The sequence below is a fragment of the Euphorbia lathyris genome, chromosome 4, assembly GCF_963576675.1.
Source record: "Euphorbia lathyris chromosome 4, ddEupLath1.1, whole genome shotgun sequence".
NCBI classification, from domain to species: Eukaryota; Viridiplantae; Streptophyta; class Magnoliopsida; order Malpighiales; family Euphorbiaceae; genus Euphorbia; species Euphorbia lathyris.
This window is the reverse complement of record NC_088913.1, coordinates 52,403,303-52,420,784: the sequence shown is the minus strand read 5'-3', so window position 1 is coordinate 52,420,784 and position 17,482 is coordinate 52,403,303. Positions and strand designations below refer to the sequence as shown.

Sequence of the window (17,482 nt, the reverse complement as noted above, 5' to 3'; positions counted from 1 at the left end):
AGAGATGACGATGTCAAGCGGGGGTGCATCAATATGGTTCAACCCAGAAGAGATCTTCTTCTTCTTTCTCAGAGGTGTTTCTGGAGTATCCTCTTTTGCTTCTTCCTCAGGCTCAACTTGCCTTTTGAGGTTTTCTGCTGACTTGGGTTCATCCTGACCTTGCTCAGCATCAGTTTTCTTTCCTCTTGACACAATCCGAATCTTTTTCGGGGCAGCATCAGTGTCATTGGAAGAAGTTTGGATAGCTTTCCTCTTTCTGTCAGTGCGAGCTTGCTTTACTTTCTTCCCTTCTCTGGTCAGTATGCTCTGAGTTTCCATAACCGCGCCCCCTTTCCTTTCTTGGGCACGATGGGTTGGTCGTAGGCCAGACCGAACAGTATGCCAGCTGAAATCTCCATTCCCCAGACATTGATTTCCTCTACCAGACTCACTTGGTAGTCTTTTAGAATTTTCGTGATCAGTGAGCCTAACCTAAGAGTGCCAGTGCTTCGTTGGAAAGCACCAATGAGAAAGACCGGAATGTTGAGTGGCTTGTAGGTCAGCATATGCCAGATAAAGCATTGCTCAAAATTTGATGCTGAGGATGTGGAGTTGACCTTTGGGAAGAGGAAGTTAGTCAGGATGTAATGGGCCATCTTTTGATTCTGACCCATGGAAGTGCTAGCGATTTCCCCTACATGACCGGCGGGTTTGCAAAACTCAGTGTGATATTCAATTTTAGTGTAGTCATTTGTTGTTTTGAGTTTGGTTCCGCTATTGGTCAGCTTGAGCAATTTGGCGAGATAGGGAGGATTGACGAAGATTTCCTTTCCTTTGACCTTGGTGACCATATAGTCCCTGTCATCATCAGCAGCTCGCAAATTTGCATAGAATTCCTTTACCAGTTCTGGTTAGGTGGCTTCTCGAATAGAAAATAGCTCGCCCCAGCCATTTTTAGAGATCCATTCGCAGAACGGTTTCTCAGCGTCTAGAAATCCCTTAGAAAACCATCGGGAGTGATCAACCTTGTATCCCCTGACACTGTTGTAGACTAGAGAGTAGGTACGTTCCATTGGTTTCTTCCCCTTATCCTTTTTCTATTTCTTTTTCTACGAAGTTGCAAGGTCAGTGTGGGGGCTCTTGCTTGGAGTTTGGTCATGCTGACCGTGTTCTTGAGACTTAGTGGGAGTCTCGCTGTATTCCTGCTGAGCAGGAGATTGCGGGATTTCATCGGAGCGGTTGTCGTCGTAACCGGCACCGGAGATATTTTGTGAATCGTTAGACATGATTCTTAGAGTTTTTGAGAAGTTTTGGGTTTCAAGAGAGAGAGAGATGGATTGAATGCCAGAATTTCTGTGTAAAGAGACACAAGTGGGATTTCGTCCACTATTTATAGAGGTATCGAGTTGATCTGGATCATTGAAATGGCGGTTTGACCTCGAGATAAGCAACCGATAATGATTTTGGCATTTATGACACAATCGGCGCATGTGTTTTCTAATTATTGCGCTTACGTCATCCTAGGTGGCTATTTACTTCACGTGCTAGCATTAATTGTGCAACGGATCTTTACTCAGCGTTAGGAATTTTAAATGTTTGAAATTCTGAGTAGACAATTTTACGTAGAGACTTATTCGTGTGCTTAGTAACTCAGCTTAAGATAATCACTCAGTATGTAAGTTTAGTCAGCATAAAGTGATTTTATGATATTCGTATTAGCTCAGTTTGAGTAAGTTACTTAGCATGCAATAGCTACTAATTTAGCACAAATTACTCAGCATGGTAATCACTCATCATTCAATTTAAACAAAGAATTTCATTGAAGAGGATTAGACATACCGATAGCTTCCCTTAGTATGTTGAATTGCTCACAAGCTAGAGGCTTCGTAAAGATATCCGCAAGCTGTTCATCTATTGGAACATAAGTCAGCTTGATCTCACCCTTGAGTACGTGATCTCTGATGAAGTGATGCCTTATGCTGACATGCTTCATTCTGCTGTGTTGGATTGGATTTTTGGATAGGTCAATGGCACTCTTGTTGTCACATTTGACCTCTATTGTTTCCGTTTTGACTCCATAATCCTCTAGCTGTTGCTTAATCCATAGGACCCGGGCCACACAGCTTCCAGCAGCAATGTACTCAGCTTCAGTTGTAGACAGGGCCACTGACGATTGTTTCTTACTGAACCAAGATACTAGACAACTTCCTAGGAAGTGACATCCTCCTGAAGTGCTCTTACGTTCTAGCTTATCTCGTCCATAGTCAGCATCAGTGTATCCAATGAGTGTGAAGTCATTTGTATTTGGATACCATAAACCTGCATTAACTGAGCTCTGCAAATATCTGAAAATTCTTTTTACAGCTATAAGATGAGATTCTCTGGGGTTAGCTTGATATCTTGTGCAATAACATACTGAGTACTGAATGTCAGGTCTACTAGCAGTAAGATAAAGTAGAGAGCCTATCATACCTCGATATAACTTGTTGTCTACTGACTTACCTTTCTCGTCAGAACAAAAGACAGTGTCAGTACCCATTGGGGTTGATATGGACTTGCATTCTTCCATATCGAATTTCTTTAACATTTCTTTGGCGTACTTAGACTGACTAATGAGATGTCGTTCTTCCCTTGCTTGATTTGTAAACCAAGGAAGAAGTTGAGTTCACCCATCATAGACATCTCGAACTCAGTTTTGTTGGTCCCGTGTGATTAGTTCCAAGGGGGGGTTAGGAACTAATATAACTTTTTCGTTTAATTGTATGCTGACTTAGTTATTTTGCGAGTTTGTCAACTCAGCTTTTGGTCAGCTTGGCCAGATATGCTATAAGACAGCTTTGGCTGGATATTGACTAAAGCTGTTTTATTTATAAGTTAGATATTGACACTCTTGGAGGTCAGCTTCTAACTCAGCACTTGAAATTACTCAGAGTCAACTTTAAACAATTTTATATGCTGAGTAAACTTCACACACAACACATGCACATATATATATTGAGAGAGAGTTTAGAGATTACTCAGTATCACTTATCCTGGTTCGGCCTCTCTGCCTACGTCCAGTCCCCAGAGTCTTCCGGGCTTTTAGAATCCAATACTGAGCTCTTTAAAGGTAGAGCACAAACCAATTACAAGGCAGTTGAATATGCAAGAGTACCTTCCTCTATTCGTCTACTCAACTCCTACTAAGTGCTACAACCCAGCACCTAGATTTCTCTACCACTGAATGTTTACAACCAAACACTCAGCACAACACTCTCAATCTTACAATTGATAAACACTTGTTCCTTTTCAAATAAAGAACACTTTAGAAGATTACAAGTAATCACTCTAGCATTTACACAAAGAATAGAAGATGGGTGAAAGATCTCTTTTTGTATCTAAGTGCTTTTGTATCTTTTCTTTCTTGTATTTTTCTTTTTGTAGTTCGGCAAATGATCCAAGAAGTTTGATTGTCCTTAAATAGGGAAAATCTGCGATGGATCATTTTGAAATGATGTAGCCGTTGATGTTAAAACGGCTCTTTTAGGGGACAGATTCTGGTCAGCTTCAGACTGTTCCGGTCATTCCCTTCCTCTGCATTCCTTCAGACGTCAGGCTTGTCTTCTTGCGTCAGGCTTGTCTTCTTCGGTCTGGCTTGTCTTTTTATGCCAGTTGTCCTTTACCAATAATCCATTGACCCATACATCTCGGAATGTGTCTTCTGCGTATTTCCAAGGATTCAATTATTGGTTCAGAGGGGCGGTAATCATTGTCTTTTAGCAAACGACTTTTTCATGCTGTCCTGAAGAATCACTCAGCTTCTACTGCGTAAATCATTGTCATCGGCAATTTCCAAGCTGAGTATAATTTTAGTCAGCTCAGCTTTGTGAGACAGTTTGTTGTTGGCGATTATGCCTTTGTCTTTTGATGCTAAGTTTGATTCCACTCAGCTTGATACTTTAGGCTTCTATGCTGACCTGACTTCTTCTTGTCTTTCTTTTAATATTTATCTTTATTTATATTCATACTCAACATTGAACAAACGGATTAGTACAATTAAAATAAAGCACTTAAATTGGCTCCCGGGAAGGAAACGAGTGCTGTTCTCAGCCATTTATCGGGATCAGCTCAAGATTGTTAAATCTTTGAGTAGTGAGCTATTTGGCTCTGATACCACTTGTTGGTCCATTGTGATTAGTTCCAAAAGGGGGGGTTAGGAACTAATGTAACTTTTTCGCTTTAATTGCGCTGATTTAATTTAATTCTTTGAGTTTCGCAACTCAGCTTTGGTCAGCGCGGCCGAGTGAGGCGTAAGACGCCTTTAGTCAGATACTGACTAGAACTGTTTTACTTGTGAGTTGGAAAATGACACTTTTGTAGTCAGCTTCCTCAGCACTCTGATTTACTCAGTGTCAGCTTAAGAAATTTATATACTGAGTAAATATAGCAAGCAACACATACAAATATATATTGAAAGAGAGTTAGAAATTACTCAGCACGACTTATCCTGGTTCGGCCTCTCCGCCTACTTCCAGTCCCCAGAATCCCTCCAGGCTTTTTAAATCCAATACTAAGCTCTTTAAAGGTAGAGCACAAACCGTTTACAAGGCAGTTGAATATGCAAGAGTACCGTCCTCTATTCGTCTACTCAACTCCACTAAGCGCTACAACCCAGCACTTAGATTTTCTCTACCACTGAGTACCAAACCGAGTACTCAGACCACTCTCTCAACTATTACAATTGATACATATTTGTTCTTTTCAGATGAAGAACACTTTAGATGATTACAAAATCAATCTAGCTTTTACAGGAATAGAAATTTGGTGTAAGATCTCTTTCTTGTATTGATGTGCTTTTGTATGTATGCTCTTATTCTCTTTTTGTTTTCACAATCGGCAAAGGATCCAAGAATGAACTTGTCCTTTTATAGTTGAAGTCTGAAGCCTAATGATTTGAATCTAGAGTTATCCGTTGGATTCAAACGGCTTTATCTTGAGACATGTTCTGGTCAGCTTCAGATTTGCAGGCCAATCCTGTCGTCTGAATTCCGCAGTCGTCAGGTTTGTCTTCTTCCTGCAGGTTTCGTCTTTTTGTGCCAGTTCGTATTTTAGCAAAAGAACAGTTGACCCATGCATCTCGAAATTGGCTTTTGCGTAATTCCAAGGTTTCTATTATTGGTGCAGACTAGGGATGGCAACGGGTAGGGTACCCGCGGGTAATGCCATTCCCAAACCCTTACCCTTTTATTTTTTAATTACCCGTACCCGTCTCATTACCCTAACGGGTATACTTTTTGCATCTCATACCCTTCCCATTTAATTTGCGGGTACCCGCGGGTACCCTTACCCGTTAAGAATCAATAAATAAATAAAAAATATTACAAATTTAACAAACTATAAATTTAATAAATCATCAATCTAAAAATTTAATAAATTGAACCTTAATTAATAAGAATAAAGTAGCTTAGTGGTATCACTCAATTGTTGAAAAATAAATGGTTGGGGTTTAAATTTCATATCTTACATCTAAAAAACAATGATATTTATTAATATAATTTTTTTTATGACGGGTAACAGGTACCGGGTACCCTAGGGGGTATTCCCATACCCGTCCCATTACCCTAACGGGTAATGATTTTGATCCCATACCCGTCTCATACCCTTTTATACAGGGTACGGGTAGTCCCATTAGGGTCGGGTAGTGTCGGGTACCCACGGGTACACTACCCGTTGCCATCCCTAGTGCAGACAGTTGTCGGATCTTGTCTTTTAGTAAACGGATCATTCGCGCTGTCCTGAGGATTACTCAGCTTGACTTTTTGATAGTCGTTGTCTTTGATTATTGCCAATTCAGATACTGAGTTCTCTTTTACTTAGCTTTCATGGTCAGCTTCGTTCTGCAAGATATAGTTCCCAAGAAGACTTCTCTACTTTTAATACTGAGTTCTGTTCCACTCAGCTTCGTTGATTAGCTTGATCTTTAAGCTTCTGTTCTGAAGATGACTTATCTTCTGTCACGCTGAGTTACACTCCACTCAGCTTGTGCTGTATTCTCATGCTGACTTCGTTTTGTCTTACTTTTTATTTCCATTTGCATTTATATTTATACTCAATATTGAACAAACATATTAGTACAATTAAATCAAAGCACTTAAATTTAATTGTCCTTTAATCATGGATTAACTTAAATAATTTTGTCAAATCAAAATCATGTGGAAATGTGTTTCAACATGAAGTACATGTTCACTATCATTTATGTGCATGATGTGTGCATGTTCTTCTCAAATCTGAAAGTAAAACTTCTTTTCAACTTGCTTTATTATTTTATTTTGTCAAATCAAACACTAGCTCAATTTAAGTGAATGGTTACTCTTTAAACTTGAATGTGCTCATCCTTTTAAGTAATTATATTCACTTGTTCTATTCTCATAGAGACGATATCTTACTTATCATTTTATTACTTGTACCTAGTGTCCTTGCTAGTGTTCACATTTTAGGACAACAACACCCAATCGGACACTAGTAATCTGATTTAGAAAAGGACCTGCTTTGTAATGGTGGGCATGCTGAGTTTGGTCCACGTACCTCATAAACATATGTAATATTTTGTATTATTCTTTTTTCCCTTAAGATGTTTATATAATATATTGTGCTTTTTTTTTTATCTTTTTCAATTATTACCAGGTTTAAACATAACAAAAAAAATAAGATTATTTTTCACTGGTAAAGAATGTACAAAATTATCAAATTTTAGAAAAATATTGTATCATTCAATCAAAAGGGTAAACCGCACCCATGAAAACTGATTTTCATGGTAAGATCATTGAATTTCAAAATGTAAAATAAAAATTAGGGTCAAATACATGAATATCATAGTTAAGTACAAAAGATCAATTAAGTCGTATCACCAAACTTAATTCTTAATATGTTATTATTCTTTATATATTATGATTTTACACCATAATTTAAAAAAATCTAAACTCCAATTCATAAATCATAAACCCTAAAAGATGTATTCTAAACTTCTAATTTATAAATTCTAACCATTCAAATATATTAAAAGTACTGATTTTACTAGTTTGACATAATTCAAAATTATGACTTGACATAGTTATAAATAGTTTTTGAAAGATGAATTTCGGTGTAATTTTCCCTAAAAATTACTGAACTTTACACTTTATTACACTCGTGACCACTGAACTTTAGAACCAATAAACACTTTTGAAGAAAACCGTTAGAATCCAATTTGAAATAAGAATCAGTTTGGTATACAATATGTCATTCCTATAGCCAACACAAGTATATACATGATAAAAGGTTAATAGTTAAAACAGATTGAAAATTAGTAACTATTTATAAAAACTAATATAACTATTTTTGCCCAGAAAATTATATTCATATCAAAGCCCCATTTGTTTACCAAAACGTAATACATTTTGTTTACTTAGCAAAACAATTTAACATTAAATTTTAAATTAATCAAATAAAGTAAAAAGACAATGCTTTCCATTTTTATCAAACTGATACCTGTAATTTTGGTTTGTGACCGGGAGATAATTGAAGTTTTTCGCTTTTCTAAAAACAAAGATCTCAAAATTAAAATGATCACACAATTTCAAAATCAAAAAACTTTAATTCAACATTATAATTTTGAGATCATTTTTTGTGAGAGGAGTAAATATTATACTAAATAAACTAAAAACTTATGGTTCTCACTTTTTTTACTATCTCATTTTTCAGCCGAACACCGAAAACCATTTTATTTTTCACCACAAATATTTTCTACAATATTTTCCAAAACAATATCTTTCAACAAACAAACAAAACCAATTATCTTGCTGAAGTGTGAAAACTTCTTTTCCCAAAAAGTACAAATCATAACTATTCTTAAAAGCTGAAGAAAAACAACTTTACATTTATAAAAAAAAATTTGCTTTTTTTAATGGGAAAACTGCTTTAGAGTCGGGAAAAACGTCAAACGTGCACTAACACTCCAGATTGCCGATAGTGATTAGAAAGAAGATAACATAATTACAATCCCACAAGACATTCTTATAATTCACAATACCCCATTTTCATTATTTGTACTGACAAGGAACCCTTTCAATGCATTGTGGAGGGGGATGAACAGAGAGAGAGAGCTTTCTATTACATATGTTCTTGTAATGCACATCTGAGCTTAAGCTGCTGCTACAACCATCATATTACAAAACAAAACACCAGCTTCAACTACTTTTCCTTCACTTCTTCATGCTGCTACCTGAAAAAGGGGAAGAAGGACCACCGTTGTTATTTTCAACAACAAATTTATAAGAGAATAACTAGAGAAACATATCTGCACAATGCTTTCAATTTCTTGATTCAGAAAGAAAATAAAATACAGTTGAGGAGTCGAGCTTGGATAAGCCATGTTTCATGTTTAAAACATGGGTTAATGTCCAATTTTGCCTCAATGTATGCCCATATAACATATTTCGGCAAGCACAATTAAACACTTAATATTCTCGATGGTGGAATACCACAATTTTGCGATTTTTCAATGAGTTCCAACACGAGAAATTTCATTAAATTACTAAATTTTATCCATATTTACTAGAAAATGAACAAATACTATGACAGAAATAATTGGAGTTTGCACCATAAAAAATGATAAGGATTTAATTGTGCTTTCCCATATAAATTAGGGATATTTTTTTTAACCTTGACCCTAAAAATAAAAGAGCGAATTATAGCAAGCACTTTTGAACTCCAATGCTTCCATTGCCACACTGCTCCAGATCCCACCTTCACTGTGTTCTACTGTTACTATACAGTGCCTCCAATCAACTCATTAAGTCTACCACTACAGTTGCCCTGAACTAACTTTTTCACCAAGCGCACCTTAACAGTCCAGGCTTTTGAATGGTTAAATCAGACATTTACATATTTGCTTTAGATCATGGAAAACTAAGCAATTCAATTACCAACCTTCACGTCCAGTTTGGATTTATAGTTTTTACTCACTGGCATTATTAAATAAATAATCTCAATATTGGCAACAAATGGAATGATAATCAAAAAGTAGAGTTGAGGAACAAGAACAGACCTTCGCCAGAAAGAGAACACACATCTGTAGCTATGTATTCTTGTCCTAATTCCATTCTTCATCATTATCAGTTGTAAAACGCAGCTCTCAATCATTCCCACTACTGATCCGCCGAGCTATTGTGCTTCTCCATCCTCCATTTAATGTGGAAGAAGCTACAATTGGCACCGAGATGGGGCGGAATGGATCATAACACAATGTGTCCACCACCATCCAACTCGGGACGTTATGCCTGCACTCCTGCAAGTTGCTACATGATGTGAAGCTGTATCAGCCCAAATTCTGATCACATTTCCATGATGGCAGGGTGCAGGCATGGCCCAAGCCCCTCAACGGGGCCGGGCTATACCAAAACTTGTCTCAGGTTGCTGTTGATGAGACTGTAGAAGAACAAAATTGACAATTTCCAAATCCATCAGTCAAATGAGTACCAAACAAACAGGAATCACATTAAAACAAGATGACGATGAATCATTCCAATAGTTTTACACCATTTCCCTATCTAATTAACCAGCAAGATACATTATAACCCTTTATTTGTCTTTTTTTTTTCTTTGAAAAGGAGTCTCATGCAGGGACTAAAAGATTTACAATTAAAGTTACTTATTCAACATTTTCTCTTCAATGAGCAACTCATGTTCCAAGCTGAGGTTAATTATATATCATGAGAAAAATGCTACTCAATAACATCAACAGAACAGAAAAGAAAAGAAAAGAGAAAAAGAAATCCATGTGCAAACATAGATCAAGATATTAGTTGCAACACATTGGTTATCCTGGAAACTTGGGTGTAGGTCATAGATGGCCGCCAAATGCAACAACAGAAGGATCAGTGTGCAATGTTCAATAATTTAAAGGAAAAGCAAGTAGCCTTCCTGTTAGTACCTGTGGAAAAGGCTGAACATGTTCATGAGAATGGAGAAAAGGTATTCCTGGACGCTGACAAGGATATTGAGACGAGTGCAGATAGATGGCAGATGTGGAGCGTGCACCAACATGATTTGGATTGAATGGTGGCATCATTGTTTCTGGATGACCATAACCAATTCCAGAAGGGGTTGATGGGGCAGCCCAAGGCACAGGTATATGTTGGGGAAGTGGCCGAGGTTGGTGTTCAGCGGACATCTGTGGTCTGTGACTAGAGCCAAGCTGTGGAAATTCAGTGTTGTAGTTCACTGCAGGAGTGTACATTGGCTGCATAGTGTAAGGTCCTCCATTGAATCCAAACCCGGGATCAAACCTTTGCATATACCTGGATACAAGCCTTATTATATAGCTATTAAGAAAAGGGAACTAAACTCCCTAAAGCTTGAACACAATAATATCAGAGCCAAGACATCAGTTTTAAAAATCTAGATATGAAGCGATTTGTAACTATCAAGTTTCATTATTCATGTTTCAGAATGCACCAAACCATTAACATATATATACTCTCTCTCTCTAGATAGAGCATCTTTTTCTCTTCCACTTTGCCAAATCATAAACGTGCAGATAGAAGTTATGTTTATCCTACTATTACATAATATCTTTCTTACGAAATGATAGGGAGAACAGTTGATACATCAGAATTGACCATAATACCTGTCATAGCTCCGGTCATAGTCAGGGTCTTTCCTATCAATTTCACGATCTCGAAAGATGGCCACCCTGTTATTTGGTCTGTACCTAACTGGTTCCTTCTCTGTCCTAGTTTTAGCTAATCGATTGCTACCTGCAGAAGATTCAATAGAACCTCTACTTGAATTTATATCTGAATTCCCTGGAATAGATTTTTCCTCTGTCCTCGACGTACCAAATAAACCATGCTGGGTAACATCCTGCAATCTTAGTTCACTTTCTGGTTTTGCACCAGCAGGGATGCTAAAACTATTAGAGTTAAATATCCGGGCCCGTGCCCTGTTGTATTCTTCTTTTCTTTCCTCCACACTTTTGGAACTATTTGCCTTCGAGGAATTTGAATTTGAATTGTTAATAATTTGAGGCCGCTTTTGAGGCCTTTGTTTAATAGCAACTTTAAGGCCGCCACTTTCCTCTGATGGCAAAGTTACAGGGATGTCCGCCAAGCGAATTATAGGCAACCTACACTCAGAAGTCTTGCGTACAATAATTCTAGAGCCTGAACCATCAGGTAAATTATTGTCTAACAAAACCATTGACTGCAACGAGTAATGCTGTGCCACACGGTGAGCAGCCAAGCGTAAATATGAAGTAGGCAACTGCTGAAATTCCAATTGTTGCTGTGTTGGATCCTGAATAAACTTTTCAACATCTTGCTCCATTCTCAAAACTGCAAAAAAATAATCACTGATAAATACTTGCAAGAAGAAAAGAGAGAAAATAACATAATAACTAAACCTTGACCTACATTTTTTTGAAAATCAACATGATAGACACAACGATTTCAGATGACATGATGATGAAGAAATACATGATATGATTTAGCTGCCCAATTAGCAATAACAGTAATTTTCTTAATACTGCCTAAATTAAAACAAAACATAATAATTACACATCCTTATGCTTCCAAATCATCAGGGAAAAAGGATAAATATTTTTGGCACTGCCCAACTTTAAATGGAGCAAACTAGATACTCTTGGCAAAAAAAATGAAATTTGAACTTGAGAAAAAGCCAAAAACTTAAGCCCCCAAAACTTTCTATTTTTTTATTCAAAACTTCAGTAGTCACATTGAGCCATGAAATTCTTATTTTGATCCATATTGAGATTTCGAGCTAATTATGGACCTGAAAAAATAACTTAGGGATGGCTCAGCTGCTGAATGCAGAAAATGTATGATCACAAATAAAGCAATTGAAGTGGAAAACGCAGGATCACCAAGGTATGAGCTTTATTTTAACCTGTAGCCGTTGGTTTCTCAAGGGATGTAAAGTAATATTTATTTTATACTATGAAGCACCGACTAGGGTGCAGACACCGGTGCAGGTGAGGCAAATGGCATTTTAGAAAAATATAAGACACGGTGAGGCGGGACACGGCAAATTTTTATATAATTAATTACATATAGAAATATATAAAAAACATAAATAACCACTAAAACCCAATAATAACAAAAAAAAAAAATCTACTAACCCAACAATAACCACTGAAACACCAACTAAAACAATTACAGTTTTTTCAAACCCAAGAATAGCCACCCAAACACCAACTAAAAGAGTAGCATCTTCTTCAAAAAGAAAGAAAAGAAAAGAGTAGCAGTCGCATTAGAGTTAGAGAAAGAAAGAGTAGCAGTCGAATTAGAGAAATTACTGCAGCAGTCATGTAATCACAGTGAAGGAGAGAAGAGAATCAATCGGTATCACACCTGCCTGATGAATGGCAGTGAAGAAGGAGAAAAGATTAGGTTTGGTAAATTGATATTGATCGCACGTTCCAAACTAAACAGACACAAGGTTTGGTATTTAAATTTCTTTTAAAAAACCCCTAAACTTATGAATGCCGATCCAGCCGAGTCCTTCCGTGTCTTATTTTTAGTTAAAAAAAAGCCGGGGACACGCTTTTGCCGGGTTGGGTGCGAATCCAGCCGAGTCCCCAGCGAGTCTGACACCACCACTCCGACCCCCGGGAAAAGTCGGCGCTTCATAGATTTTATATGTCAATCAGAATGAGAAAAAACAAATGGCTGCTTGGTAGAATATCTGGACTCACCCACAAATTAAGACTTTGTCAGCAGGAGTTATTTATCTTCATTATTTTATTGATTAAATGAAAAGAATGTCATGCTGTCAGCTGAACTAAAAAAAGCTTTTTTTCTGTTTCATCAACTTGTCTTCCGGGGTTCATCTCCAATAACTGAGAGCTAAAAATAAAAAGCCGAAACAAACTACCAAACAAACCGGAAGTAACCTCTCTTTGAAGGAAATTGAGTAAATGACTATTAAAAATTAAGTGTCAAGTACTTCGTACTCTTTTTTATGACAGGCACATGATGCAAATTATAGAGGATTAAAAAAAAAAAAAAGCAGCGATGCAGAGTAAACAAAACAAGCTGTTGCTGATTAACTGAAGAATCAGTCATCACGGGAGCAAAAGTGTCACATTTATATATCACTTTCAGGGATTCCAACAAAAGAGACAGAACATCATCCCTGTGCTCGACATTTGTTGCCCTGGTTTTTCTCCCGGAGGGCCGGAGCTCACTTTGAAAGCAAAATGCGAAGCCGAGCTGGGAAAAAAGGGGATTTTCTTCTTGTAATCAGCTGAGCATACCAGTCTCATCATTCAAAGATGGGCCAGGGGCCCGATCCAACAACCCGAGCTTATGCCGATTCTGATGCTCCATTGTCCAGGACTAGGACGGCTGGTTTTGAACCGCTAACTCCGCCCTCGGAGCACTATGCGTTCACCTCAGTTATTTCCCAAACAAAACATTAGGAAAGGAGTTCAAAAAAGAAAAAAAAAATTACCGTCCAACAACAAAAAGACGGATTACCAACGGATTACCAGCGGTAATCCTTCATTGACAAAGCAATTGTTTGGACGTGCTGTTTTTTCTCCTCTCCTCCGCAGCGCAGTCAAAACTCCCCTCAATTGTCACTGCTTATGGATCCTTTTGTTTCCTTTCAAGTTCTTTGTGGTGGTAAGGGAGCCTGGAAGCAGTCCCTCTTAATCAAGTAGGGGTTCCAGGACCCCTTGGGCAGAAACTAGTCTTTGATCTTGTTGAACAGAATCCCACCACACTGGAATGGATGGTACCATCGAGGAAGAGAAGAGAGGCGAGAACTCTTTACCGTTAGTGATGGTTTTGGCTGTTCCTTCGTCCCTCGCTTCCATTCCTGAAGAAGGCCTTTGCTCATTCAAAGCTGGAAATAAACAAATCTGCGGATATTGTCCTTTGGGTTTGGACCGGGTTACGAGCTAGCCGAGTCCGCTCATTCACAAAAGGACCTGGAAGTCGTGACTAAAAGAAAGTGAGCTAGCTTAGCACTTAGCTTAGGTAGGAAAGCGACTGCTCGGTCGGGGGGAAGGGTTCAAATCTGCCAAAAGAACCTAGGGAAGTCTCAGGATGTTGAGTGAAGACAGAGCCCGAAAGACTTATTCCTTCGGGATCCGATCAGATTCGGATGAAGATTTGGTGTTCAATCTACCGGGAAATGCAGCTAGACGAGACAAAACATCAAATAAGTCAACCTTAGGTTGCTATTCCCACTCTTATTCTTTCAAGTAAGTCCCCAAAAGTGAATGTGACTAAGGAAAAAGCTCGGCCGTTACTCTTAACTTTAGAAGAAATTTCTAGAGTCAGCAGTTCAGCCTCAGTAAAGCGGGATATCTAAATAACGAGTGATTCCCATATTATGGACTCGCACATAGCTAATCAGTAAAGGCAGCGACTATCCCTGCCATAACATTTTAAGACACCTTATCACTAAGGAGAAATCGCGAAGACACCGAACTAGCGAGTCAGGTATCTCAACAGGAAATTACCATCCCAAGGGAAATGACCCGTGGGCACACAAGCAAAGGCATAATCACCTTACTACTTCCCTCCGTTACCTTTCTAAGCATGTCAGACAGGCAGAAGAAGACCTGATTGACTGGACCTCTTATTATTATATGCAAGAGCAAAGGCTCGAAAGATGAAAATTGGGCATAAATGACCTCTCCTTCCCTGATAAAAAGTAAGTTCCAGAGGCATCTTCCAAAGAGGAGAGCCTAGCAATTGGTCTTGCACACTAACTCATGAGTCACCCTAGGAAAAGAACAGCTTTACTGTCAATTTTTGAAGTAGATGAATGAGGGACAGTCCAATCTTCTACAAAGTTACTCAATAAACTGCCCCTTAAAAAACTTAAAAGCCAACATAAGACAGCCAACAAATCAAAATTCAAATAAACTGCTACGTAAGCAGACTACCATTACTGTTATTAAGGCTTTATCTCTGTATTATATGTTGGCTCCTTCAAGAATTTGATTTGATTAAAGAATGGGCCCAAAAGACAAAAAGGCTGCTAGACAAACTGCAAATGTCTTGAAGAATTATGAGAAAATTGGTCTCAGATAATGGCAAAGGCGTCAGTCTCTTTTTTTTTTTTTTTTTTGCCTTGGCTACTTCTAAAATGAGAAATCAGTTTTAGTTCGTTAGAATGGCAATCCCTTGGTGCCAAATAACTCTTACCATCATCTTGCTAATTACATGGAAAAAAAAGAAAGAAGTTTAGCTTCATAGAAAGCTAACTAATTTAATCACCAGCCTTAAATTTATGGATCCCAACTGTTGTCTCACCTCAAAGAGATAGGTGGACTTGTCACTTCCAAGTGCACAAACTGCTATCAAACCACACAATTGAACAACAAAAGAACATCGCAAAAATTATGACAAATAACATATTAAACAAAATTATCCATCGAATAAGGAAATATAGTGCAGCTAGATTATAATGACTATGTGCATAATGAGAAAAAGAGAGAGAGAGAGAGAGAGAGAGAGAAAGAAACCTACTGGAAAGCCGCTCACGAGGATTCTGTAAGGCTTCAGGAAGGAACTGATCGACCTGATTAAGAATATCGTCAGGCACCTTTTCGACACAACCTGAACCAGAAGCTAAGGACCCAGTCCAAACCGAATGATCGGATGAAGGCTCAAGAGGAGATTGTTTGGGGTCTCTGTTTGAATCCTTGAGCATCAAACGGCTCATGGTATGGTCCAAATCGGCCACCTCCCATGACTCAGGGGCTCCGAGATCCTCCACCACAGAGCCCTCCATAGATTTATAAACAACGAGAGTTACGGAGAGAGAATCGTGAGAGTTTAGGGGAGGTCGATAACAAATTGATTGTAGTCATGAAATTATGCCTTGATTTACTTGAACATGCAATTTAGGTAGGAATTTAGAGGTTGCGTTAGACTCGAATTTCATGAGAAAAAATTAGGGTTAGGGTTTGGAAATTGGGGATGGAGATTTGATCATCTACGGGGAGATAGAGAGAGAGGGGGAAAGAATGAAAGAAAGAGAGGGAAGAGATAGATAGGGTTAGAGGATGGATGGCGTGCGCGTATGGCCACCATCGTAATATTCTTGTGCACGTGTCTTTTTGGCATCACATATTTAGCAAATATTCTACTGCTACTATTTACGTTTCAACTTTCTTCTTTTTCAATTTCTTTTTTTTTCCTCAATTTACATTTTCCAAGATTAATTCAGGACAAATATCTCTAATTTTGTCACATCAAGATCCCTTTTTTCTTTTATGTCTCAGAATCTGTATTTCTAGATTCAGACAACTAGGCACTTGATTTTAACTAATTTAGTTAGATTTAAGGGATAAAGTACAAATTTCACTAGGTCGTTGTTTAGGAAGCGTAATTATCTCTAACATGTCAAATTGTAAGTTTACCTTAACATTATCAATTTTATTTTTACTTAACATAAATTTTTTAGGATGTTAATTATATTGAATCTTCTAAATAAATTTATTGATAAATAGAATCAGTTTCGTACATTTTGACAAGTTGTTTACATCTGTTTTAATAACATAGTAAACATTTTATGTAATTTTTTTTGTGTGATTAATTTGTATTTAACAAACTTAAATATTGACATTTTGATATATTGCTTTTAATTATATTACTAACGAATTAAAGTTAAAGCATGACATGTTATCTACTATCAGAGTCAAAGTTGTTAGGAATATAAAATCAGTGTGTCTTGGTGGAAGAAACATGTACTCTCATGGTTTGAGTCACAAAGAAGCTAAGACATTATTTACAATCTTATCGAATTCAAGCAATTTGAAGATTGATTCTATGAAATATCTTTGCTGAACCTCGTCTTTGATTAGAAAATTGTTTTGATGGATGTTGTTATTATTAGAGCTTGACATTAAATACATCATGGAGAAAGTGATTAAGGGACAAGCAATTGCATAATTTTTGGCATCCCAGTCTATTGACTCGGACTATATTGAGAGTCTAGATTTCCTCAATGAACAACTCGTCATAACTGAAGTTAAAAAATTAATCGTTTTCTTTGGTGATGTTGTTAATAAGAGAGGATCTGGAGATCATGAATCAACTCATGTACGCTTGCTGCTATATATGCAGGTCGTCACCATCGGCAATGGTCTGTCGTGATGAAGGGCCCTCCAAACACCTCTTACGAAGGAGGTGTATTCATAGTCCATATGGACTTCCCTGTCGATTTCCCCTCCACACCTCCAATTGTAAGAACATGAACTTATTAACACATAGTAATCAGTTCATATATATGCATATACACTCATGACATTACTATTATTCGCAGCTTATATTCAGGACCAAAATTTATCATCCTAATATCAATCCTTTGGGGCATGTATCTATGCCCCAGCTACTTGATCGCCATTCTTATCCTATTGCCACAGTAAGACGATGCTATAAATCTATGGATTTGCCTATGTTTGGGGTCTAATTTATCTATGCATTTTCTAGCTGCTGTGGCATAT

General features: G+C 37.6%; 1 protein-coding gene across 2 annotated transcripts; it reads right to left on the bottom strand.

Annotated features, from left to right (window-relative positions):
* Nucleotides 1-7,928: 7,928 nt before the first annotated feature.
* Nucleotides 7,929-16,056, bottom strand: LOC136226050 (uncharacterized). Of its 2 annotated transcripts, none has more exons than XM_066014336.1 (5): nucleotides 15,501-16,056; nucleotides 10,625-11,330; nucleotides 9,929-10,295; nucleotides 9,044-9,423; nucleotides 7,929-8,218 (listed from the first exon to the last, which is right to left on the bottom strand). In XM_066014336.1, the coding sequence occupies exons 1-4, from the start codon at nucleotides 15,763-15,765 to the stop codon at nucleotides 9,373-9,375; spliced, it is 1,389 nt and encodes a 462-aa protein (XP_065870408.1). In that variant the 5' UTR covers nucleotides 15,766-16,056; the 3' UTR covers nucleotides 7,929-8,218; nucleotides 9,044-9,372. The 2 variants fall into 2 exon arrangements, with proteins under 2 accessions (XP_065870408.1, XP_065870409.1); XM_066014337.1 differs by having other exon boundaries at nucleotides 15,497-15,632.
* Between the last annotated feature and the right edge of the window lie 1,426 nt (nucleotides 16,057-17,482).

Bases quoted from the DNA above. Each gene is read 5' to 3' on its own strand.
- LOC136226050 (XM_066014336.1), bottom strand. From the start codon at position 15,765: ATGGAGGGCTCTGTGGTGGAGGATCTCGGAGCCCCTGAGTCATGGGAG. The intron at 11,331-15,500 runs GTAGGTTTCTTT...ATTTTTTTGCAG, and splicing joins TCCTCGTGAGCGGCTTTCCA to TTTTGAGAATGGAGCAAGAT. The intron at 10,296-10,624 runs GTATTATGGTCA...GCTTGTATCCAG, and splicing joins TATGACCGGAGCTATGACAG to GTATATGCAAAGGTTTGATC.